This window comes from Silene latifolia, unplaced genomic scaffold (assembly GCF_048544455.1).
Source record: "Silene latifolia isolate original U9 population unplaced genomic scaffold, ASM4854445v1 scaffold_20.1, whole genome shotgun sequence".
Classification (NCBI taxonomy): Eukaryota; Viridiplantae; Streptophyta; class Magnoliopsida; order Caryophyllales; family Caryophyllaceae; genus Silene; species Silene latifolia.
Window position 1 is genome coordinate 9,589,857 of NW_027413163.1, and position 24,277 is coordinate 9,614,133.

General features: G+C 36.6%; 1 protein-coding gene and 1 pseudogene across 1 annotated transcript; both read left to right on the plus strand.

Moving 5' to 3' along the window:
• The first annotated feature begins 1,130 nt into the window (after positions 1-1,130).
• LOC141638381 (puromycin-sensitive aminopeptidase-like) lies at positions 1,131-10,136 on the plus strand. The gene is made up of 33 exons (XM_074447793.1): positions 1,131-1,304; positions 1,716-1,796; positions 1,902-1,946; positions 2,416-2,556; positions 2,719-2,794; positions 2,882-2,961; positions 3,106-3,219; positions 3,300-3,374; positions 3,474-3,581; positions 3,796-4,008; positions 4,094-4,155; positions 4,270-4,297; positions 4,611-4,697; positions 4,788-4,813; positions 4,921-4,984; positions 5,074-5,154; positions 5,282-5,329; positions 5,422-5,440; positions 5,681-5,685; positions 5,772-5,783; positions 5,906-5,962; positions 6,069-6,178; positions 6,255-6,335; positions 6,429-6,612; positions 6,982-7,130; positions 7,493-7,631; positions 7,739-7,885; positions 8,017-8,098; positions 8,187-8,362; positions 9,228-9,338; positions 9,431-9,547; positions 9,691-9,762; positions 9,851-10,136. The coding sequence occupies exons 1-33, from the start codon at positions 1,227-1,229 to the stop codon at positions 9,929-9,931; spliced, it is 2,949 nt and encodes a 982-aa protein (XP_074303894.1). The 5' UTR covers positions 1,131-1,226; the 3' UTR covers positions 9,932-10,136.
• A 776-nt stretch (positions 10,137-10,912) lies between these two features.
• Positions 10,913-19,546, plus strand: LOC141638302 (AP2/ERF and B3 domain-containing transcription factor At1g51120-like; annotated as a pseudogene).
• Positions 19,547-24,277: the final 4,731 nt, after the last annotated feature.

A 24,277-nucleotide genomic window follows, 5' to 3' on the forward strand; every position in this document is an offset into this window, starting at 1 on the left:
AAAAAACAATTAGTTTTATTATAGACGGATATATCCGTTTATAGTGAAAGACAAGTTAAATATACTTAAAGTGGTGATATTTTTGAGTCCACATGCAACTTGTTACTTATATTATGCTTAAAATAAGTGGATATTTGGACCGTCTATAACTATAAACGAATATTTTCAATCTACAATGAAAATTTGTGTTGAAAAAAATGAAAGGAAATAAAAAGACAGTAGCTCTTATAAGAGACCGTCTCCGACTAATTTAGTTTGAGACATTATAAGTTTATCATAAAATTCGTGGGTCCCTCACCCTTCATGTGATAGTGATTGTCAGTTAGAGGTCTCTCAATAATGTTATTGAAATACCGTCTCTCCAAAGTTTTTGCCATAAAAAGATCACTTCATCTCGATAAAGCACCGCAATTTGGCCTCCTTAAAGTTCACAAAAATCCAAAAGACAAACAGCCATCTACAACCCAACCTTAAATAGGTCGCCCATTTATTGGTTACGTTAACTTTTTTGCCATTTTATCAATTACTGTTCGGATCAATTGTTATCATTTGCATTTTGTATATTAGTCGATATTCATTTTATTTCGTAGATATTTTTAAATCAAACAATATTTTTCATGAGAGACTATATTTTAGGTATTGTAAATTAATTAAAAGATTCTTCTCATTTATAAATGGTATTCAAAGAGCAAAGATAACAATTGATGGAGATACAAAGAGTAATAAAATAGATAAAACTATTTTTATAAATAAATATTCAAACTGATCTTTTTTATATCAATCCTAGTATAAATAAATCATCTGTGATCTGTGTCAAAATCATACATCTTCAATTTCGTTAATTCCTGTGTTATTCTCACCATCATCATCATCCTCATTTTTTCTAAGGTAAAATTCCCACAAATCTTAATTCTTTTATTTTCTAATTACTTTGAACTTTATTTTCATCCATTCAATTTAATTAATTTTATTTGTCATTTTTTTTGAATTATCAAGGTATAAAAACAATTGGGTTGATAGGTTATTTATAGCCCACCTCATATTTCACCCTTTCATTTATTTTCTTGTGGATATTCACTCTTCTAGTGATTTGGGATTTTGGGGTTTTTGATTTTGTTTCTTGGGGTTTAAGTGGTGACGTGCTAGGGCTGAGCAAAAATATCCGATTCGATTTTAAAACCCAAAACGGTTTAATAATCCATCAGGGTTTTGTATTTTTCAGTTGAATGGCTCGGTTGGTTCTACCTAGTAGATGTTCAGTTTTATCCAAGACAAGTTTTTTGGGATTGGTTTCATCTTCTCCTGTGATTACCTTTTCATAATTTCTCATGTTTTGTATTTTCGGATCGTTTTTATGTATGTTTGTACTTTAATTTGGTCAGAGATTAATGAAATATTGTGTCTTTTGTTTGTGAATTAGTGATGTAGAAGTGTTAAGTTTTTGAATTAGTGAAGGATTGAGTTTTGTGATTGTTGTTGGTTTGTAGTTGATAGGAAATTTGGACTTGAGCCGTGTTTTACGTTCATGCAGCGAGTTTTTTTAATCCGAAAGCCGTTTATCTAATGTTATGTAGTTGCCTTGAGGTTGAAATCAAGGATTTTAGAATGAACAAATTAGATATTGAGTCCCATTTGAGATCCATCTATGATATGTAATGTGGGGACACTTTGCTGTTAGATGTTATTGACTCCGATTTTTGCTGTTACACTTACAGCTACAGGGTTTGTGTCGAGTCGCACCAGTTCAACGTTCAGCCAAGTGTCTCTCTACCTATAGAAGGATCTCTAGTTTGAAGGTTGGTTTGTTTTTTATTGTAGACATTGAATGTCTTTCTACTTGTTATTTTGCTATTGTCAATTTAGGATAATCTGTACTGAATGTGATATGATTATGGTTTTAGGCTGCGCTGCAAAGGACCCGTCGTTTCCCATATTCATCCCTATATGTAAGTTTGTTGACTATGAGCTTCAATTTGTACTGTGACTATTGCACTACACATTGCTGTCATGTTTCTTGTTGTGTTACTCTGATTCCGCTCCATGTGTTGGATGCCACATGGTGTCGGACTATCGTACTCGGCTAGTCTATTGAAATGTTTATTGTTTTGACTTAAAATGAAGTGTGAGAATGTTGTGCCGTGTCGGAATGTCAGACATATGACACACAACCGAAGTTAAGTGTCCAAGGCCTGTCTCTTTTGCACCTAATTTCAGTTCAGTTTAGGTCTTATTTTTTAAGTTAGCTCTGTCCGTTTTTACTTTTCGGGGCAGGTTAGGTCGTTTAAGTTCAGTTCAATTCAGAAAGATTCAAGAATCGGGATTCGGGCCTAAGTAATTTAGGATTCATATGCTGTGTTATGTATTTGTTGTTACGTTTTGTACCTCCTCATTACCATGTTACATTTTTGTATTCAGAGGAGTAAGGAGGTCAAAGGAAGGCTTATCTGCTCAGTTGCAACTGAACCGTTGCCAAAGGAAGCTGAAGAATTGAACATGGAAGCTCCTAAAGAATTTTTCCTGAAGGACTACAAGAAGCCTGATTACTATTTTGATACTGTATGTGCTTTGTTTTTGCTTGCCAAAAGTGGGATATATACTGGGTAGTTGTACTGCACTACTACGCTCCTGAGGAGTGTGCTGTTTATGTTTGCTTTCTTTTATTTGACTTTTGTAGTTATGAGATCTTTGTTTTGACCTATCACTTTTCTCTTTTTGAAGGTGGATTTGAAATTTTTGTTGGACGAAGAAAAGACCCTTGTGTTTTCAAAAATTACCGTCCTCCCCGGAGTTGAAGGTATATTAGCACCTGTTTCCATTATATGAATGAATGAGCTCTATCGTAAAAATTGAACTTGATAGTAAATTCTTGTCATGTTTGTAGGTTCTTCCCCATCTCCTTTGAACTTGGTCGGCGGTGATCTAAAGCTAATCTCCATCAAAGTTAATGGGAATGATCTAAAGGTGTGCTAGTATATTTTATGTACAAATTCTGGACAACTCATCTTGCTTTCATTTTTTCTTTTGTCATTAATTTAGAGCTCTATAACATTTGTTTGAATCTTTTTGAGCTCACATAAATGCTTATTACTTATTGGCTTTGCTCAGGAGGGAGATTTTAATGTTGATTCACGTCATCTGTCGATCGCATCCCCTCCTAGTGGTACATTCACTTTGGAAATTGTTACTGAGATATACCCTCAAAGCAACACATCACTAGAGGTAAAGATCGTTTGTTATCTTATGAGTCACGTAAATTCTCTATGAATAATAACTAATCCATGTCACATTCTTTAACACAGGGTTTATACAAATCCTCTGGTAATTTCTGCACTCAATGTGAAGCAGAGGGTTTCCGGAAAATAACCTTTTTTCAGGTTTGCTTACTATTTTTTACTTGATTATTCAATTTTTGTTTTTTTTTTTTTAATTGAAGGAGTTAATTCATTCAAATTGCTAATTTGTTACTTCATTAGGATCGTCCTGATATCATGGCAAAATATACCGTTCGTATTGAAGCTGATAAGTCCAAGTATCCAGTCTTGTTATCCAATGGAAATCTTATTGGTCAAGGAGATATTGAGGTGAGCTCTAGAAGTCAGTCTGTGGCAATTTCTACAACTTTTTCAGCAGTATTATTATGATGCATGCTTATGTCATCTTGCTTAGTTGGTAAATAGTTGAGGTGTGTACTCGTAATATGCGTTCGAAACCCGTCATCATCAAAACTGCCCTTGTGGCTTCATAGACCAAAACAAAAACTAACTAAAGGTTTATTATTTGTTTGCGTTATTATAGGGTGGGAAACATTTCGCCATTTGGGAGGATCCCTTCAAGAAGCCATGCTATTTGTTTGCATTAGTTGCTGGCTCGCTGGAGAGCAGAGATGACACATTTGTTACTCGTTCTGGACGCGAGGTTTCTCTTAGGATATGGACCCCCTCTGAAGACTTGCCTAAGACGGCTCATGCCATGTATTCTCTCAAGGCTGCAATGAAGTGGGATGAAGATGTTGGTTTCTTAAATTTTTAGATGTCTGCGAGTTAAATGCTAACATGCTAAGTTGATTCTAAACCTATATGCTCTTCTATTTTAGGTATTTGGGTTAGAGTATGACTTGGATCTTTTTAATATTGTCGCAGTTCCAGACTTCAATATGTAAGTTATCTTCTAAGGAAATCTTCTGTTTATCTTTCTACCGTAGATGCCTTTTTTTTTTGGTATTTATAAGTTTGGTGAAAACGACTCAAAATTGTTTGGTGTGCTTGGCAGGGGAGCTATGGAAAACAAGAGTTTGAATGTATGCTCTTGGAATCTCTAACTAGTATTTAGTGATTGCTGTTGTTGATATAAATATGAATTTTGAAACCCGCTAAGCGCTACTCTCCTATGTGACGATTTTATGGTATGAGACTGGCCCAAAAGGAGAGTATCCCAAAGGAAAAATAACTGTATTTGTATAAAACATCTAACGTTCTAAACTTGTGATAATATTGCATACTGTATATGTAATATGAGTTGCTTGATTGGTCCTATTATTTGTATGCTTATCTTACTGTTTAGACTGTCTTATACAACAAACTGTGATTAAACTCAAGTTTTGTTTCTGGCAGATATTCAATTCTAAGCTTGTTTTGGCATCTCCAGAAACGGCTACCGATGTAGATTATGCTGCAATTTTGGGTGTGATTGGTCATGAGGTATGCTTTGAGGGTTAGATAGTTATGGTTTTCTTTTTCTTTTTTCTGACTTAGCCTCCTTTAATTCTTGCCCATATTGTTTTCTTGCAGTATTTCCACAACTGGACTGGAAACAGGTAAAAATTAATCTTGTTTAAAGCATATACCCTCTATTCTCTTGCAATTATGCTAGTACCTTCCCTTAATGGATTTTGAGTAACTTTCTTTCTTATGCCTTCCGCAGAGTAACATGCCGCGACTGGTTTCAGCTCAGCTTGAAGGAAGGGCTAACTGTTTTCCGTGATCAGGTAGACATTTGTAAGATCCTGTATGAGTTCGTAGGAATTAAGCTACTGTCATTTCCTTCTCTCATAGTAATCTTATTATATTTGCATAGGAATTTTCCTCGGACATGGGAAGTCGCACTGTAAAACGGATTGCTGATGTTTCAAAGCTTCGAAATTTTCAGTACCCTCAGGTAACTTTGACTGGCTTGATGCCTTCTCTTTGATGTGAATGCTTTTTACCATCTATTCTCAGCCCCTTTTTTTTCCTAAACAAGTAATGAATTATGGCATGTGTTAACCTTGATTTTCATTTCTCAGGATGCTGGTCCCATGGCTCATCCTGTTCGTCCACACTCATACATCAAGGTAGGTTTCTTTTTCTCTCATTTGTTCATATATTTTTCCTGTTTTCTGTTTAAGTTCGGTCATGATTTTTGTTTGTCTGGAAATTTTTGCAGATGGACAATTTCTACACTGGTAATTTTCACTTGCTAACTATTACATCACAAAAACTGATGGTATTACCCGTGGCTCTGTGAGACCAACCCGTTGAATACACAAGGAAAGGATTTGGGTTGATCTCACATATGAGACTGGGCTCATACTAGACTCTTTGTTTCGATATACCTTAATTTTTTCGTGAATGTTTTTCCAATTACTAACTGCTGATATGGTTTGAATTATGCTCTGACATACGACATCTGGTGGAAAATGCAGTCACGGTATGTCTTGACTTCTATCCACTGCATTTACTTGTAGGACCTTTTGTTTGTCACAAACAACTTATTTAGTATTGTTTCTTATGCAGGTGTATGAAAAGGTGCACGCTTTGTTCGAAATTCTCTCTTCCAACCTTTTTGAATAAGGCTAAGACAAATTTGTGTTACTATTGTACATAATTTTTTCGTTTATGTATATTGAGGTTGTTTTTACCATTAATAGGGAGCAGAAGTTGTCAGGATGTATAAAACCTTGTTGGGAAGCGAAGGGTTCCGGAAGGTAATAAACAGTCCCAGATGGTGCTTTGTTTACTGTAACATTTCTTATCTTCCTTTTCTATACTCGTCTTTATTTTTAAGTCTAACATATACGTTCTCAACAATAGGGTATGGATTTGTACTTTAAGAGACATGACGGACAAGCAGTAACATGTGAAGATTTCTACTCTGCTATGAGAGATGCAAATAATGCAGATTTCTCAAATTTCTTACTTTGGTGAGTTCTTGTTTCATGTGCTCGTTTAATTCAAACGTCGTTGGTTTCTTGGATTAACAAATAACTATAATATAAGGTACTCGCAAGCTGGGACACCTAATGTAAAAGTAACCTCGTCTTATGATGCCGAGAAGAAGACATTTACCTTAAATTTCAGGTACAATTAATAGTATCTCAGGTCCTTATTTCTTCTCTTTATTTTTCTGCTATACATTTGCCAATGCCTGTTGTTTGTGGGATAAATTTGCAGCCAAGAGGTTCCACCAACTCCTGGGCAATCAGTTAAAGAGCCCATGTTTATTCCAGTTGCTGTCGGTTTGCTGGACTCTCATGGAAATGACATTCCGTTATCATCTGTTTATCATGATGGAAAATTTGAGTCTTTGTCTTCCAATGGTCAACCTACTTACACTACTGTTCTCCGTGTAACAAAGGTTTGACTGCGAGTGGTTTTCTCTCTCTCTCTTTTTTTTTCTTCCCGGATATAACATTTTAATGAAACCACGAGATTTACCTGCCATAAAAGTTGACCCAGTTGAGAATCCTACGGTCATTCTCATGGTATTAAACTTAGATTGATCTCATAATTATTGCGGTCTTTGCGCAACGTAATGGAACTGATATCTCATCCCGGTCATACCGTCTTAAAATTCAGTCGTAGTAGCCTTCAGACCTTGATAAATCGGTTGTGGTGCGATGTTGAGGCCCAAATTTAATACCATGGTCATGATATTTTGATGATGGGCTTCAGTATGTGCCATCTACATCTACGCTCTGACTATTCTCTGTGTGAATCCTTGCAGAAAGAAGAAATATTTGTATTTTCTGATATCTCTGAGAAGCCAGTTCCTTCTTTATTAAGGGGCTTCAGTGCACCTATCCGTCTTGAATCTGATACATCTGATGATGACCTGTTTTTCCTCCTTGCCCATGATTCTGATGAATTCAACCGGTATGTGTAGATTACAGTGAAATCTTGTATGGGGCCGTCTTACATAAGGTCTCACACGTCACACACATGTGAGACCAACTAAACCTATTCATCAATTAAGTATTAGGCTAATGGAATGGGTTGGTCTAGTAAGACAAAGACTCGTTATCCTTTGGTTTCGATTATGATGGAATAAAACAAAAGGACTCACTAATTGGCCACCCCTCTTTTGAATGTGAAGTGGCAGCCTCTTTGTGCTATTTACACAATGGCAAGGGTGTGTACGTCTGACCCCCTTTACCACGCCTTTTTACGTGAGCCCTTGACGCATAGCGGTAATGTTCTTGTGCTATATGTCTGATTGATGGGTCTTTCTGATGCAGTTGGGAGGCTGGTCAGATTCTGGGCAGGAAGTTGATGCTGAGCTTAGTTGCAGACTTCCAACAAAATAAGCCTTTGGTCTTAAACGAAAAATTTGTCAATGGTCTCAAATGCATTCTTGGTGACAAAAATTTGGATAAAGTATGAACTTAATATCATCCTTTTCTTGTATTTTCTTATTCTGGTTTCTTTCTTTTACATTTTAAAAATGTACTGATGTTTATTCTCTTTCCTTCTCTCTTTCAAAGGAATTCATTGCAAAGGCTATAACTCTTCCTAGTGAAAGGGAGATCATGGATTTGATGGATGTAGCAGATCCTGATGCTGTTCATGAAGTCCGAACTTTCATCAGAAAGCAGCTTGCGTTGCAGCTAAAATCCGAGTTTCTCAGCACGGTGAGCAATATATTATTTTATTTCTCAGAAGGGGGAAAGCAATTTTGATGCTGACATTAACACCTCTTCAATGACTTTAAATGCTGTTATGCTGACATTTACCGAAAACGAACTTCTTCTGATTTTATCAGGTTGAAGAAAACAGATGTTCTGAGCAATATGTATTTGACCATCCCAATATGGCTAGACGTGCACTAAAGAATATTGCACTTGGTCAGTTATCAGTCTTTATATTCCCTATTGTTTTGGTCTCATAACTATATACCGTATTTCACTCTAAAACAAAATGTCTATATTGCAGCATATATTGCATGTCTCGATGATCCAAAATGCGCCGAACTTGTACTGAATGAGTATAAAACAGCAACAAACATGAGTGATCAATTTGGAGCTCTGACAGCCATTTCCCAGAACCCAGGGAAAGTTCGGGATGAAATTCTGTCTGACTTCTATGACAAGTGGCAGAATGACTTTTTGGTGAGTAGGCACTGGTGATTTGAGACTGAGATTAGTCTTTATTTATCTGCTATTTCAAGATTGCTGTATTCAGTTTGCATATCTTCATATTACCTTGTCAATTTAATGTCATCCACTGATGCATCACTTGTCTGATTCTATCTTAAACTTAGCAAGTAGTTCTGTGGGGATTGGTGAACTCTTCTTGTCTTATTAGACCCATTAATTCCCAATCTCGCCACCAGAACTGCTCGACCCCACCACCTCTTCAGCTTGATCGCCCCAACCCTGTTTCTTCCACCTGAAATGTCAGCCCCAGCCGACACTGTCCCCACCCCTCTTTGATGACAATTGCACTCCCCACCTGTGGTCAACTATTTTTTCCTGAAAATGGGTTTGAGTCGCCTTAAAATCTTACCCTAAGCGCTTTTTGGGCTACTCATTTGGCTTCACTGCTGGTCTCACACCAAATAGCACCCAAGAGTATTGTTAACCCTTTTTTGGGGAAGGGGTTAAATTAGGGTGATGGACTGGGGGAGAATCGGGAGATATGTGTTTAGTTAATGCATATGAGACCTTTTCATACTGAAATTTTTCAAAGCTCGATTGAGTTTATGGTGATTTGCTTACAAGAAAGAAACTCGAGGGATTTCAACATTTCACCTAAATAAATTGTGTTCTTAGTTTATTCTAACGGTACAACAACAGAGCCTTAAAACCAACATGGTTTGGGATCAGCTAGCACGAATCATCATCCAAATCCTTTTAAGCTTGAATCCACCAATTAAGTGTTTTAGATAAATCATTGTTAATATAACTTTGTTCAACTCGGTTTTTATGTCGTTATATAACTGACTCTCGCTTCTTTGTTTCCTGTTGGGAAAAGGTTGTGAACAAGTGGTTCACACTTCAAGCAATGTCGGACATTCCTGGCAATGTTGAGAACGTTAAGAAGCTCTTGGAACATCCAGCATTTGACCTTCGCAATCCAAACAAGGTTCGTTTTTTGGTCGGATCATGCTTCTTATATTCAAATTTCAAATGCCTTATGCTATCATGAGATCATGATGTTACTCATGTGTGGATTAGGTCTATTCGTTGATCGGAGGCTTTTGTGGATCGCTTGTAAATTTCCATGCAAAGGATGGATCGGGATATAAGTTTTTGGGAGATTTGGTAGTTCAGCTAGATAAAATTAACCCTCAGGTATCGTGTTCATTGAATCTTTAAAGAGAGTAAGAGACTATGTATCGTATGACGATCCTTCTTAGTTCTTATCTACCCCAAGCCATTTTAGGAGACCTGTTAAATCTCCATCTAACCCAAAACCGTGTAAATTTGTAATACAGGTGGCTTCAAGGATGGTGTCGTCTTTATCTCGATGGAAGCGTTATGATGAGACCAGGCAAACCCTTGCAAAGGTAAGCTAGTCTCCTATTGCTCATATACATCCCAAGCCTTTCATCCGGACAATCATGACCGCTGACATTGCTGTTTGTTGAATTGCAGGTTCAGCTGGAGAAGATATTGTCCTGCAATGGACTTTCGGAGAACGTTTTTGAGATTGCCTCAAAGAGCTTGGCAGATTAGATGCTCTTTTTCCAGGGAAATTTCCTTGTACTTTTAGCATTTTCAAGAAAAACTAATAAACCCCAGATCTCTGAGGCAGATTTATTTTCCAAAAATAATAAATGTTTTTGAACTATTGTGGGTTTATTACTCAGTTGTGGACTTGCGGCCGTTCAAAGAAACAAGTATACATCGTTTAGTGGTAATTAAACTCAACTTTTTTTCAGTTTCCGCATCGATGATTTGATCATAAGACCATCCGCAATTGTGAAAATTTCACCAATTTTCACGATACACTTTTTCACCTATTCTCTCTCCAATTCACCATCCACCTCACCTTTCCACTCACCACCAAAATTCACCAAAAAAATCAAAAAAACAACCACATCAACAAATACTCAACTTTCCTTCTCTTTCATAGTCCTTTACAATACCCACACTATCCACCTCAACATTCCACTATCTTACACTATATTTATTTTTATTTCATTTTCATTATTTGCAATCAGATAAAATTTTCGATTTTATAATTTATAATTTTTATTGTTATTGAAAATTCAATTCTCTTTTTTTTTTTAACGGTTTTTTTGCATATAAATTAAGGGAAATTTGAAACTCACACTTAATTTCGTTTTTTTTACAATATTTAATCTCGAGTCATTATTTAACATAGATATTTTCTTATTTTAAATAAAGATAGAAAATAGTACATTGCAGTAAGAAAATTAAAACAAAGTAAAAGATTAAGTAGAGAGAAAATAGAAGAAGAAATGTGAGAAAATATGTTGATATTTAGGCTCATTTTATAGAGGGTCAAAAATTATAAATTATGATTATTTTATTTTTTGCAAAAAAAAAAAATTAATTACACTCAATATTACTGTTTCATGTATCCGTTGTGATAAAAAAAAAAAAGCTGTTGGGGATGGCTCTACACACTACACGTGCAACTCCAACAACCCCACTTTTCATATTATTTTTTATTCTATTTGTGGGTCACCAATGGCTCTTCACTACTTCTCGCACAGGTGAGATTTTTCACACAACCTCTCCTCTTTTGCATTTTTTTAATCAATTTAATTGTCACTTCAATTCTCACATTTTTTGTGAAAATGCATGAAGACCCCAATGTGGGTGCTCTAATATACGGTAAAATTAATAAAAGTGAGACACCAACAAAGCCGTGGTTAAAAAGCATTTGATACACTAAAATTACTTGTTTGGTTACCCTATGAAAAAATACGACAACTCTTGTATCGACTCTAACTCATGTATAAACTAGCAGGTTGTCTGGATACCGCAATTCACATAAACCGAGTCTATGAATTTCAGTTTCTCTATAATGGAGGAAATTGCTTAGCTAATTTCCCGTATTAAACAATCAGATGAGTTTTTCAAATTCACATAAAACATAAAAGAAGTGAAAATTCTGACAAAAGTTCATTTTTTACGTACAATGATACGAATTGTTAAGATAGTTCCACTTTTTACGCGGCATTTCTGTCTCCTAATTTCTATTTTTTTTTAAAAAAAAAATTGTGTAAAATCCGTCATGAGCAAATATGGTAAAATCACAAAATAAGGTTGTGTGTTGCCTAATCCAAACATGAAGAAAATAATCAACTAGAAATTTTATATCCCCCAAGCAAAGGGTAATTGGGGTGCCCAAATATACGCGACCCACTTCAAAATACAAAGGGGTTGTCCCCCAAGCAAATGGTAATTGGGGTGCCCAAATTAACGCGAACCACAACCGCATTTGGCTAGGCAACTTCAAGACAGAGGACTTGGCGGCCGCTGTTGGACATAATGCCTAATTGAAGAAGGCAAAATTCTTGCTTTGTTGTCCCACATCGGTGGGAAACAACAAGATTCTCTTGTTTATATATCTTTCCTTCTTTGTATGGTTAAGAGAATGGACCAAGGTGGGTTTTGTTGTGTTTGTTGGGCCTGTGGGTTTGGGTCCAAACACACACGCGCGCGCGCCGGCCTGGCTCGGGTTCGGGCCAAAGGCCCCCTTTTGTCCTTTGTTTTTGGTTTTGTGTGTTTCTGAACTGTCTAAGTTCATTGGGCTTGTGCGGTTTTTAATCAGTCTTTGTGATGTTAGTGGGTGCGATTCTTCCTCCCCATTTTCGGTCCTTGATCGCTCCGTTTTAGGAAGTCATTTACGCTCCTCTAATCTTGCTCCTATTTTGCTATAAATAGGAGCCCTACCGTCACAAAGATAAACATACGAGAAAAATCAAACACTCTCTCTCCTCTTCTCTTCTTATAATAATTCGGGTAAATGATAATTATTTTCGTTCCAAGTCTCACGATTCGAGTGGGCGAATCGAGTTGGAGGCGTAGTGTTATCCTTGGGAACTACGGCACTAGGCGATCGCCACCACGGTCGTGCAGGAATATAGTTTTCAAGGCGGTGGCTCGTTTACGGCACTACGATTCGGGTTTTATCTCTTTGTTTTTCGCTTTTACATTGTTGTTGCGTTTTTCCTCCAACAATTTGAAAACTATATATTTGTTGTTGTTAATTCTTTGTAACAATGTCGTCTGCATTTTAGCTAAAACCCTTCCCGATTTGACTAAACTTGAGAAATTAGACGGTCATAACTATAAGCGTTGGTCGTAAATGTTGATGTTTTTCGAACAATCGGAAATTGATTATGTCTTTGTTTAGTGACCCGCTTTGCTCTGTTAAAGAGGGTTGTTATTCCGAGACCGTAGAGAACACCCTCTCCGCTAAATCTCTTTGTTAAGTCAAACGAAGAGGATATTAAGAAATTTGATAAGGACAATAAACTTGTTAGATGCCAACTTCTAAACAACATGACCGACACCTGTTTGACTGTTTATGGTCCATAAGTCGTCTAAACGATATGGGAAAGCTTAGAGGCTAAGTATGGGGTGATGATGCGGGGAAAAAGAAATATGTTGTGGGTAAGTGGTGGAATTTCGGATGGTGACGGAAACCCATCATGGAACAAGTTCATGTCTACGAGAACCTTTGTCTTTGATGTTGTTAATGAGGGTATGAAATTAGATGACATTTTCGTGGCTAATGTTCTGTTAGAAAAGTTCCCTCCCTCCCGGTCCGACTATAGGAACCACCTTAAGCATAAGAAAAAGGACTGTCTCTCCAAGAACTAGTCGGACACATGAGGACCGAAGAGGCAAATCGCCTTAAAGACAAACCCGTTAGTCAACCCGTTAAAAACTTCGTTGCTGCTTTGTTAATGCTAACGGTTGAGTCCGGTGGTCCGTCTTATCCGAGAAGTTCAAGGGTAAGGGTAAGGCCAAGGTTGGTCGGGGTAAGAACCAGGGTCGACTAAGAAGAATGGTCCAGGGAAGCATACCAAACCGGTTGCTAAGATTCGAAACCAAAGGGTCTCATTGTTTGCTACGTCTGTGGGAAAAGCGGTCACAAAGCCTACCGATTACTAATCGAAAAGAAAAACTGCTGAAGCTAATGTTGTTGTGATTTGACGATGTCATTTGCTTTGTGGTTGTGGAAGCTAATCTGGTGGGCAATCTTCTTTGAATGGGTCTTGAATCTTGGTGCTTCTAGACACCTCTGTCGATAAGGGGTTATTTCTTTGAGTTCGAGGAAGTAGCGGTGGGGAATGTGTCTACATGGGTAATTCTTCATCTGCAATCATCACAGGCAAAGGCAAGATCTTTCTCAAACTCACCTCGGGGAAAACACTTGCTCTCACCAATGTTTTATTTGTACCCTCATTGCGTCGAAACCTCGTGTCTGGTGCCTTATTGAACAAAGCTGGTTTGAAACTTGTTTTTGAGGCTGACAAGGTTGTAATGTCGCGTAATGGGGAATTTGTGGGCAAGGGTTATCTGTCTGGGGGTCTTTTTGTATTGAGCATCGATCAGGTTTTTAATAATAATGCATCTACTTCTGCTTATATTGCTGAGTCTATTGATGTTTGGCATGGTAGATTAGGTCATGTGAATGTTGACTATATTAAAAAAACTTAGAACTATGAGTTTAATTTCAAGTTTGACGAGTCAAGAATTCTCTAAATGTGCTAGCTGTGTTGAGGCTAAATTCACAAAGAAACCTAGTAAACCTGTCACAACTAGGAATACGAGTCTTCTTGAGTTAATTCACACCGACCTAGCTGACTTCAAAAATGTGGCAAGTAGAGGTGGAAAGAATTATTATGTCACCTTTATAGACGACTGTTCAAGGTACACCGTGTCTATCGCTTAAGACTAAAGATGAAGCGAACAATCGTTTATAAACTTTAAAAATGAAGTCGAAAAAATCAACTCGATTTGAGAAAAATTAAAAGGGTAAGGTCTGATAGGGGTGGTGAGTATAAATCTAGTTATCTAGCCGACTTTTGTGCCGCTAACGGTTTAATACATGAGACTAGTCCACCTTACTTACCTCAGTCTAACGGCGTAGCTGAACGAAAAAAATAGAACCTTAAAAGAGATGATGAATGCTATACTTTTAAGTTCTGGCCTATCTGACGATATGTGGGGGGAAGCAATTCTATCGGCTTGTCACATTCTTAACCGTGTACCTCATAAGAAACTTGACAAGACACCCTATGAAATTTGGAAGGGCTATCCTCCTAACCTGAGTTACCTTAAGGTGTGGGGGTGTTTGGCTAAAGTGGGTTTACCAGATTTTAGGAGACCTACCGTTGGACCAAAGACCTATGATTGTGTTTTTATAGGTTATGCTCAAAATAGTTCTGCTTATAGATTCATGTCTTTAAGTGACCGTTCTATATCTGAAGCTAGAGATCTTTGTGTTTTTTGAGCATGTTTTTCCATTACGAGAAGAATGTTGATTCACCTCCTAGTTTTACTGTTACATCCGTTGATATCTCTTCACATGCTAGTAGTAGCACTTCTATTGATCATGTTGTTGAACCTAGAAGAACTAAGAGACCTAGATGTCCAAAGAACTTTGGAGCTGATTTTGTTTCAACTTTCTTTGTCGAACATGGATACTCTGTTTGTGCTAGTGATGAATTTGTTTGACTTTTTAATAGAAGATGACCCAAAAACGTATAGTGAGGCAATGAAATCCATTGATGCTAATTTTTGGAAAGATGCTATTAAAAGTGAACTTGACTCTATTGTGTCAAATCGGACTTGGGAGTTGACTGATTTACCTAAAGGTAGTAAACCCATCACAAGTAAATGGATCTTTAAAAGAAAATGAGACCGACGGAACAATAGAGAGGTTCAAAGCTAGACTTGTAGTTAGAGGCTTTACACAAAAGAAGGGTATTGATTATTTTGATACTTACTCTCCTGTGACCAAAATTTCGACCATTAGGACTCTTATCGCCTTAGTCGCTATTCATAACCTTGTTATACATCGGATGGATGTTAAAACGCTTTTTTGAATGGTGAACTAAGGGAAGAGATCTATATGTCTCAACTTGAAGGTTTTGTGATTGAGGGTCAAGAGAGTAAAGTGTGTAAACCGAACAAGTCTCTTTATGGATGAAACAAGCACCTAAAAGTGGTATGAGAAATTTAACAACACTTTGATAAGTAATGGCTATGTGGTTAACAATTCTGATTCATGTGTTTATTCAAAAGTAATAGAATCTGATTGTGTGCTTATATGCCTTTATGTTGATGACATGTTAATACTTGGTAATAATTTAGAGGTGATAATTAGAACCAAAGAATTTTTGTCATCACAATTTGAGATGAAGGACTTAGGAGAAGCTGATGTTATCCTAGGAGTTAAGGTCATCCGAAACCCCAATGGAATCTGTCTAAGTCAATCTCATTATGTTGAAAAAGTGTTGAGAAAGTTTAACTGCTTTGATGATGTGCCTGCTAGAACACCCTATGATCCTAGTGTAGCATTGTGTAAAAACTTGGGCAAGAGTGTTTCCCAAGAAGAGTATGCTAAAATCCTAGGTAGTGTGATGTTTTTAATGAACTGTACTCGACCAGATATTGCTTATGCAGTTAGTAGACTGAGTCGTTATACACATAACCCTAGCAATGAACACTGGAATGCTCTTCGTCGTTTACTAAAATACCTAAAGGGAACAGTTGACTTATGTTTGCATTATAGTAAATTTCTGCTTTGTGTTAGAGGGATATTGTGATGCGGGTTCAAGGTGTAACGATGAGATCTGTTCTACTAGTGGTTATGTCTTTACCATGGGTGGAGGTGCTATATCGTGGAAGTCTTCTAAACAGACTTGTATTGCACGCTCTACCATGGAATCTGAGTTCATAGCTCTTGAGTTGGCGGGGACAAGAGGTGAATGGTTGAAAAACCTTTTAGCTGACATACCAGTGTGGGGCGGACGGCTAACACCGGTCTCCCTGCACTGTGACTCGCAGGCTGCTATTGGTGTTGCAAAGAATAGTGTCTACAATTCGAAAAAGAGGCATATTCGAATAAGGCACGCTGCAGTTAGACAACTCCAAGACAATGGAGTGATTGCTTTGGACTATGTGAAGTCCGAAAACAATCTTGCTGATCCCTTTACTAAAGGGCTGGCTAGGAGACTAGTCGTTGATACGTCGAGGGGAATGGGGCTTAAGTCCTTAGGTCAAGAGTGAGACTTGACTAGGTCTAAAGCTTCTATTCCTATGGCGTTGTATGATTCATAGCCTTTATGGTGGTGCTTTTGAGACGCACTTGATGAATTATACACCAGGTTGGACTTAAGTCCTTAATGACTCATGTGAGAAGTGCTATTGAGAAGCACTTGAGTCACCTACGTAGGTGTAACGATCATTAGACTATGTGAAGTCTTCTGAACACATCTATTAGTACCGAGGTAAACGCATAGCTCTAAAAGAGCGCGTTGCACTTTCGCGGAACGATCTTAATCTGAAGGTATGATATGTGTTGTGGGGGGTATCGACCGAAGCTCAGCTAGGAATTCAAATCGCAAGATATTCTCTCGCTGTAAGTAAGTTGTTTCCTCATTTCACTAAAGTGTCAATTCAAATCGAAAGATATTGATACCTAAGTATCCAATCCTTCCTTTACCCAGTTTTCTTTCTTTCTGTCTTCTCTTAGCCATTAGTGGGGGATTGTTGGACATAATGCCTAATTGAAGAAGGCAAAATTCTTGCTTTGTTGTCCCACATCGGTGGGAAACAACAAGATTCTCTTGTTTATATATCTTTCCTTCTTTGTATGGTTAAGAGAATGGACCAAGGTGGGTTTTGTTGTGTTTGTTGGGCCTGTGGGTTTGGGTCCAAACACACACGCGCGCGCGCGCCGGCCCGGCCCGGCTCGAGCTCGGGCTCGGGTTTGGGTGCGGGCCAAAGGCCCCCTTTTGTCCTTTGTTTTTGGTTTTGTGTGTTTCTGAACTGTCTAAGTTCATTGGGCTTGTGCGGTTTTTAATCAGTCTTTGTGACTGTTAGTGGGTGCGATTCTTCCTCCCCATTTTCAGTCCTTGACTGCTCCGTTTTAGGAAGCTGTTTACGCTCCTCTAACTGCTCCTATTTTGCTATAAATAGGAGCCCTACCGTCACAGTAAACATACAGAAAAATCAAACACTCTCCTCTCCTCTTCTCTTCTTATAATAATTCTGGGTAAATGATAATTATTTTCGTTCCAAGTCTCACAGTTCCGAGTGGGCGCAACTGAGTTGGAGACTGTAGTGTTATCCTTGGGGAACTACTGGCACTAGCTGATCGCCACCACGGTCGTACCGGAATATAGTTTTCAAGGCAGTGGCTCCGTTACCACGGCACTACGATTCGGGTTTTATCTCTTCTGTTTTCTCGCTTTTACATTGTTGCTGCGTTTTTCCTCCAACAGCCGCTGCCTATGATAGCGCACCCCTCAAACTCCGGCATGACTTACATAGAAACTTTCCTTAGAACGACTTTACTTGTCATGAGTCAGACTTCCAAGCACTCTATACAACCGATTCAGTCCTAAATATGATCAATGACGGATCTTACCAATCACAGTTTTGTGGGTACCTCTCAATGGCCCAAGTTAATGGGTTTTCTCAAACGAGGCCCAATAATAATGGGTCGTGCTAAAGATCGTCGACACTTCAACAACTCTCCTATAAGACCGTCTTATAGCATAAGACTGACCCAAAAGGAGAGAAGCCCAAAGAAAACAATTAAGTTTATTTGTATTTTAAGTTTATTTTAACGACTCAACATTTTATGATGAAAACTAACATATCTAAATATACAACTTATCAATATAAAACTTTAGGTTATCAAAATAAAATAATTTTTTATAAGTTTATTAATTATTTTTTTTGGGCTTTTAGTTATTGGACTAGTCTTATGAATAAAGTGGTCTTACACAACAATTTGTGTCGACACTTTTACTAATTATCGTCGACAATTAACACATCTTTTCAATATTGCCCCCCATTAACCCCATTTGTCTCTCTCTCTAATCTTTCCAAAAAAAGATGGTTTTTTGGAAAAAAAAATCGTACTCAAGAGATATGTTTACGTTTCAAGTTTATGATTTGACGAACGGATTAGCGATTATCGATCCACGCACCCAAAACTAATCTAAGACGGAAATTAATAATTTTTTTTTTAAAAAAAAAAATTGTTGAAAAAGGGTTTGGATGAAGAAATTTTTCGTCCGGACAAAGAAATTTTTCGTCCAGACCATGGTCCAGACAAAAGAAATTTGTCGTCCAGACGAAAAATATTTTCATCCGGAAAAAAAAAAAAATTTCAATTTTTTTTTTTAAAAAAAAAAAAAAAAAACCTGTATGAAAATATTTTTCGTCTGGACCCGGGTCTGGACGAAAATATTTTCTGTCTGGACCTGGGTCTGGACGAAATTTTTTTTTCCGGACCTTGGTCTGGACGAAAATGTTTTTCGTCCGTTTTTTTTTTTTTTTTTTTTTTTTTTTTGTGAAAAAAAATTCATTTTCTGACTTAGATTAATTTTTGGTGCGGTAATCGATAATCGCTAATCCGTTCTAACAATAACGATTCTATTCTAAACTACAAATTTTTAAAAAATTAAACACTAGTTTAGATTACTTGTCGTCGATTTCTTGAATTTGCTAACGGAATTGAAGCGGTGGTGACGGAAATGTCGTACTTGAAATGTTAATATGTGGGAGCTTTAGAGTGAGGGGTAGATTAGGAAAGTCATTACAAATTGTCGACGATAATTAGTAATGTGTCGACGATCTTTAGCAGGCAGGATAATAATAGCCCTAGCCCAAAAGATGGTTATTTTTGCAAAGAACTATTCAGAAAGGAATTAACACCCAGCGATGTTGGAAAACTTAACAGGCTTGTGATCCCAAAGCGGTATGCCCTCAAGTATTTCAATGCCGACGAGCTTAGTGGTCAAGAAGGCGGTGACAATGGCGATTTGGAACTAACTTTCTATGATAAATCAATGAAGAATTGGAAGTTTAAGTATTGCTATTGGCAAAGTAGCTCTAGCTTTGTTTTTACAAGAGGTTGGAATGGTTTTGTTAAGACTTAAGAGTAAGGATTTGAAGGCCAAGGATATTGTGGCTTTCTATAATTGTGAGTTAATGGGGAATAATAATGGTAATAATGTTGGTACAAAATTTTATATGATTGATATTGTGGGTTTTAATGAAAGTGAAGGAAGTTCTTCTAGAGGAGAAGATTTGGAGGAAGATATTGCAAGCAACCAAGGATAAAGTTGAGGAAACAACTCTTGAAAATGAAGACAAGGGCGCAAATTTTGCCTCAAAATTGTGTAATACGGATAGCTAATAGTAGTAGTCAAATTTTTCCCTTGTCACTCTTATTTAGGATACAATAGGTAACCGGGTTTTATAATTTGTACTCCCTCCATATTTTTTAGAGTAAATTATCAATTACACCCACGTCAAATACACTTTTTTACATTTACTCTCACGTCAAATTTTTTTTATTAAATTACACCCAAGTTAATAGCTCAGTTTACAAATTGCACCCAATATCGGAATCCGGCCAAATTTCCGTCAATTTTCAAAATTTCTGGGATAAAACATATTTTTAGGACGATTTTGCCCTTCTGCCTTTCTTTATTACCTTGTGTGTGTTTGATGTTTACTCTCTCATTCATTCCCTTCCCTTCTTCATCCTTTTCTCATATTTTCCCTAATTTGATTTCCTCCATTGTTTTCCTCATCCTCAAGGTAATTCATTCCCCATTGTTTTGTTTTTGTTCAATGTGTTCAATTTTATTAATTTGTATTCAATGAGCTTGAAAAGTATAAGGACTTGGATTAGATGATTTCGACTTTGATGACGTCCTTGGTGGAAGCTTCGATGATCAATTTGGTTCTGATTTTGATTTCAATTTCGATTTTGGAGATTTGATTCCTGATAATACAAGTTTTTTGCAACACTTGCAGCAAGTTAATTAGCCAAGTATTAAGCAAGATAGAGTATTAAGCTAGCTTAAGAAGTAGTTATAGTTAATTAGCGTATTTGTTTATTTTGTTATCAAAATTGTAGAAATATATTATAACCAATTAACTCTTGTACTCTTGTACTCTTGTGTAGTAATCAAATTTATAAAATTATAAAATTATATTATGCTTTTTGTATAATGCAGCTTTGATTAAATTGTGGTTTGTTTGAAGTTGTTTGGATTAGCTTTAGCGGACGATGTTGTCGAACTATTTGAACTTCCGTTGTTTACATTGATGACAACTCTTCATAAAGCTCTGATCTTAGAGAGCTTATTAAGATTTGTTTAGATTAGCTTCTTGTGTAGTAATCGTCTGATGGGGAGGAGGGAAAGCTAATTGGAGGTAGTAAGCATTTGAGTGTGGATAGTGATCTAAGAGAGATGAAAAAGAATCAGACAAAGATGAGCGAAAGAAATTTGTTGAATTACAACATATTGTTCAACAGTACAACTGTTAATTGAAAGAGTACTCTAATTGAAACACTACTCTAGCATACATCACCGTACATCAGTGCAACTGTCATCAGAAGAAGGACCCCCCAACCTAATTGAAACACTACTCTAGCATGCTAGGACCCCCCAACCTCCATACCCTGCCTGCCCCCTTTGAATACACTCATTCATCGGCTGTAACTGTCATCAGAAGAAGGAGAAGAGTCAAGCTCTCGAAGCCTTTCTTCTCTAAGCTTGTCTTCGTGTAGGGACTCTAAATGATCACAATAAACATCCAGAATCCTGAGGTACTCATGCTGTCCTTCTGGGAGGTTCACAATTCTCCTACTCGCACGGCATATATCCACCACTGCATCCCAGGACAAGACATTTCGGATCCTTTCAAAAAGAAGGACCACCTCATTAGTCAGCTGTTTTAGTTCCTCCCGTTTATCGGCAACCATTCCTGCAACAGACCAAACATACGGACGTAAATGAAACTGGTAGTTGCAAATCACAAAATCACAACAAACCTAACTCAATGTTATATAACCAGGATCGAGTTCTGTTATCGCAGAGAGTCCACTATCAGGTCTTGACTTGCATTCGGGGTGGTCTGTCTGGTTGTAAGAGTCTAGCATAATGCATTTGAGCCAACAGTTCACAACAGAAAGAAGCTAACAAAGAACATCAAAATATCAGATCAACCCTCTGATTAAAATCTTTCAACCCCACTAGTTACAGTTAAGAATGTTAAATTTGTCGGTGACAAAGTTAGTACCTATGAGCACACAATTCAAAAACATAGAAAGGAACAAACCTAAAATAATTCTGAAAATAACTTGCTACTGAATACTTCTATAAGACAGATTACCACTTTACCAGATCAAAATAATTTAAGCTTGCTTGGGGTAAGGGTGATTGGTAAAGAAGTAATAGAGCTCAAATAAGAAGAAAACGGGGGAAAGTGGTGGTAGCAAACAACGGAAATGAGAAAGAAAGGCCAATAATAATTGCAGAACGAAAGTCATAGGCACCCACCTCCCTTGTAGGCTAACGCATTACCCCCATTTGGAAGTACAAGTTAGCCTATCACCCACCCCTTTCTCCCCCTTCCATCATCCTGATGACAATTATCCGTCCTAAGCAAGCCCTGAGTAGACAACTACTTGAATCCACGGTACAATGCTAGCTAGGAAAATATAAGAATTGCTACGGCTGCATCATAATTTTGCGAACGTAAATGGATACTGCAACTTACTACTTGAGACGACACCACCAAGGTTCAGAGCGTGAGATGGACTTGGGATATTCACGAAAAGAGGCCGAAGCAGTCGGAGTACCGGGTCTTGGCTAGTCAACATATCCCACACGGCGGTTGGTGCCAAAACAACATCTAAACGCTGAAATAGTTTTGGAGCCTCACCCAATATGCGATCAATCTTATCCTGTATACCCTGAACTATAGGCGCGTTGCTGCTCATCTTTCCTACAATACCCAGAATTCATAAAGTCGCAAATTAGGATAAACAACATTGAATAATTCCATAGCAATGATTATTAACGTGATTGATAGCAACAGAAATCAAAAATTAAAAATTAACCAACAAACAAATTACAAAGAAGAGATGAAAGGGGAACTTACAGATGATTATTAACGTGATTGATGGTGACGGATGATCAATATACTAATAATTAAGATTCTAAGATTTAATTGGGGGAATTTGAAAGGGGACGATTTTGGGGAAATATTGGGGATGAAATTAGGGTTAAAAGTGAAAGGGGGGAAGTGAATGAAGAGTTAACAGGTGCATTTACAATTAGAAATACGCGGGGGCAAATCTGTCATTTTACACGGTTTTTCACCTGAAAATGGGATGGGGTGCAATTTTTAACCTGAGCTATTAACTTGGGTGTAATTTAAAAAAAAAATTTGACGTGGGAGTAAATGTAAAAAGGTGCATTTGACGTGGGTGTAATTGATAATTTACTCTATTTTTTATTTGACGTTTTAGGGTCTAGCACAAAGATTAAGAAATTGTTTAGAAAATAGTAATAATATTAAGTATAGACATTAACTACCTTAAAAATTGAAAAAGCAAACTGAATTGGCTTATATTACGTACTCATCATAAATATTCTCATTAAATATTTTCTCTCTCATCTTATAACTCTCCAATTACATGCTTTAGAATAAAAATAAAAATTGAAAAACTGCACTCATTAAATGAATTATGGGAATTTGGGTGTAATAATGGTGTGGAACTCAGTAAAACGACAACTAAAGTGAAAAAAACATCATTTTGTAAAACGTCATATAATCACAAACGGAGGGAGTAAGTTTTATAATAAAGTTCACAAATTTTCATTTTATCCATTTTAAGTTTAAAACGAGTCAAATATATGTCAAATTACCCCATTTATTGCCTAGGAAATATCAAAAGTTTTGTCTTTATTACCACCACTAGTTTTACACCCGTGCAAAAAAAAATCACGGGTCGTAAGTAATAATATAAATTGTCATAGAGATGATATTGAATTTAATCAGGCCTCTTATTTATTATTGTAACCACATATAATGAATTGAGCTTCCTTATTCAAATGTTAAATTCAAATGACGGTATTGAAATTGTAAATATGATATTGTTGATGTCTGATTACTAAATAAATGTTTTTGTCTCATAATAATGCTTTGTAAGACTTGTGGGTTTTTTTTAAGATAAGAAAATTACTGCTGGTACTTTTTTATAATCATTAAAATCTTTACCATGTGTATTTTTTTAACATTATAATTATATGAATCTTCTTCAAATTTTGCTAAATTTTGTATATTTCTTAACATTATGAATTATAATTATATGAATGTGCTTTAATTCTTATCGAGACTTGCATTTTTTTTTGTATAGGTATGTTATTTGGGTACCTATCAATAAGAAAACCAGTACAAATAATTTGTAATTTTATTCATTTTGTAAATTTTTTTAATTGTTTTCACTCAGATGTATTCCTAACATTTTAGGAAAATATATATGTATAATATGTAATTATAAAAAAGGTTAAAACTAAAATTAAAATATCGTAAACTCAATAGTTTGAAAAGGAGAAAAAAAAAAGCAAATCAAGTGAAATATAGGAGAGAGGGTAATTAAATGTGTAGGATGAACATGGGGGTCATACCTTAATTTTTTTTCTTTTTAATCCTTAAAAATCATGGACCAATAGGAGAGCTTTATTAGCTTCAGCTTTTATAGATAAGGGATGTGGTAATGTTTGACCCGTCTGAAGCGAAAGACGATATATAGTGTTCGTTTTAAGCAAGACTTACGGAATAAAGTTATATTCGAACTGGTTCACTTATATACATATTAAGCTAAAAAAAATACAATATATAGTGGTCGCACGTATTAGACATTCAAGACAATGAAATACTTACATAAATTTAGGATTCGGTGAGAACGATAAGACATTAGACAAAATTAGACGGAAACAATTAAATATTCACGCAACTTCAGAAGCCCAACTTACGCGCTAAACCAAC

What these genes read in the sequence shown, in the direction of transcription:
- LOC141638381 (XM_074447793.1), top strand. Translation starts at nt 1,227, where the DNA reads ATGGCTCGGTTGGTTCTACCTAGTAGATGTTCAGTTTTATCCAAGACA. An exon ending in TTCTCAAATTTCTTACTTTG is followed by an intron (nt 6,179 to 6,254) that starts GTGAGTTCTTGT and finishes CTATAATATAAG; the next exon opens with GTACTCGCAAGCTGGGACAC. An exon ending in GTGACAAAAATTTGGATAAA is followed by an intron (nt 7,632 to 7,738) that starts GTATGAACTTAA and finishes TCTCTTTCAAAG; the next exon opens with GAATTCATTGCAAAGGCTAT.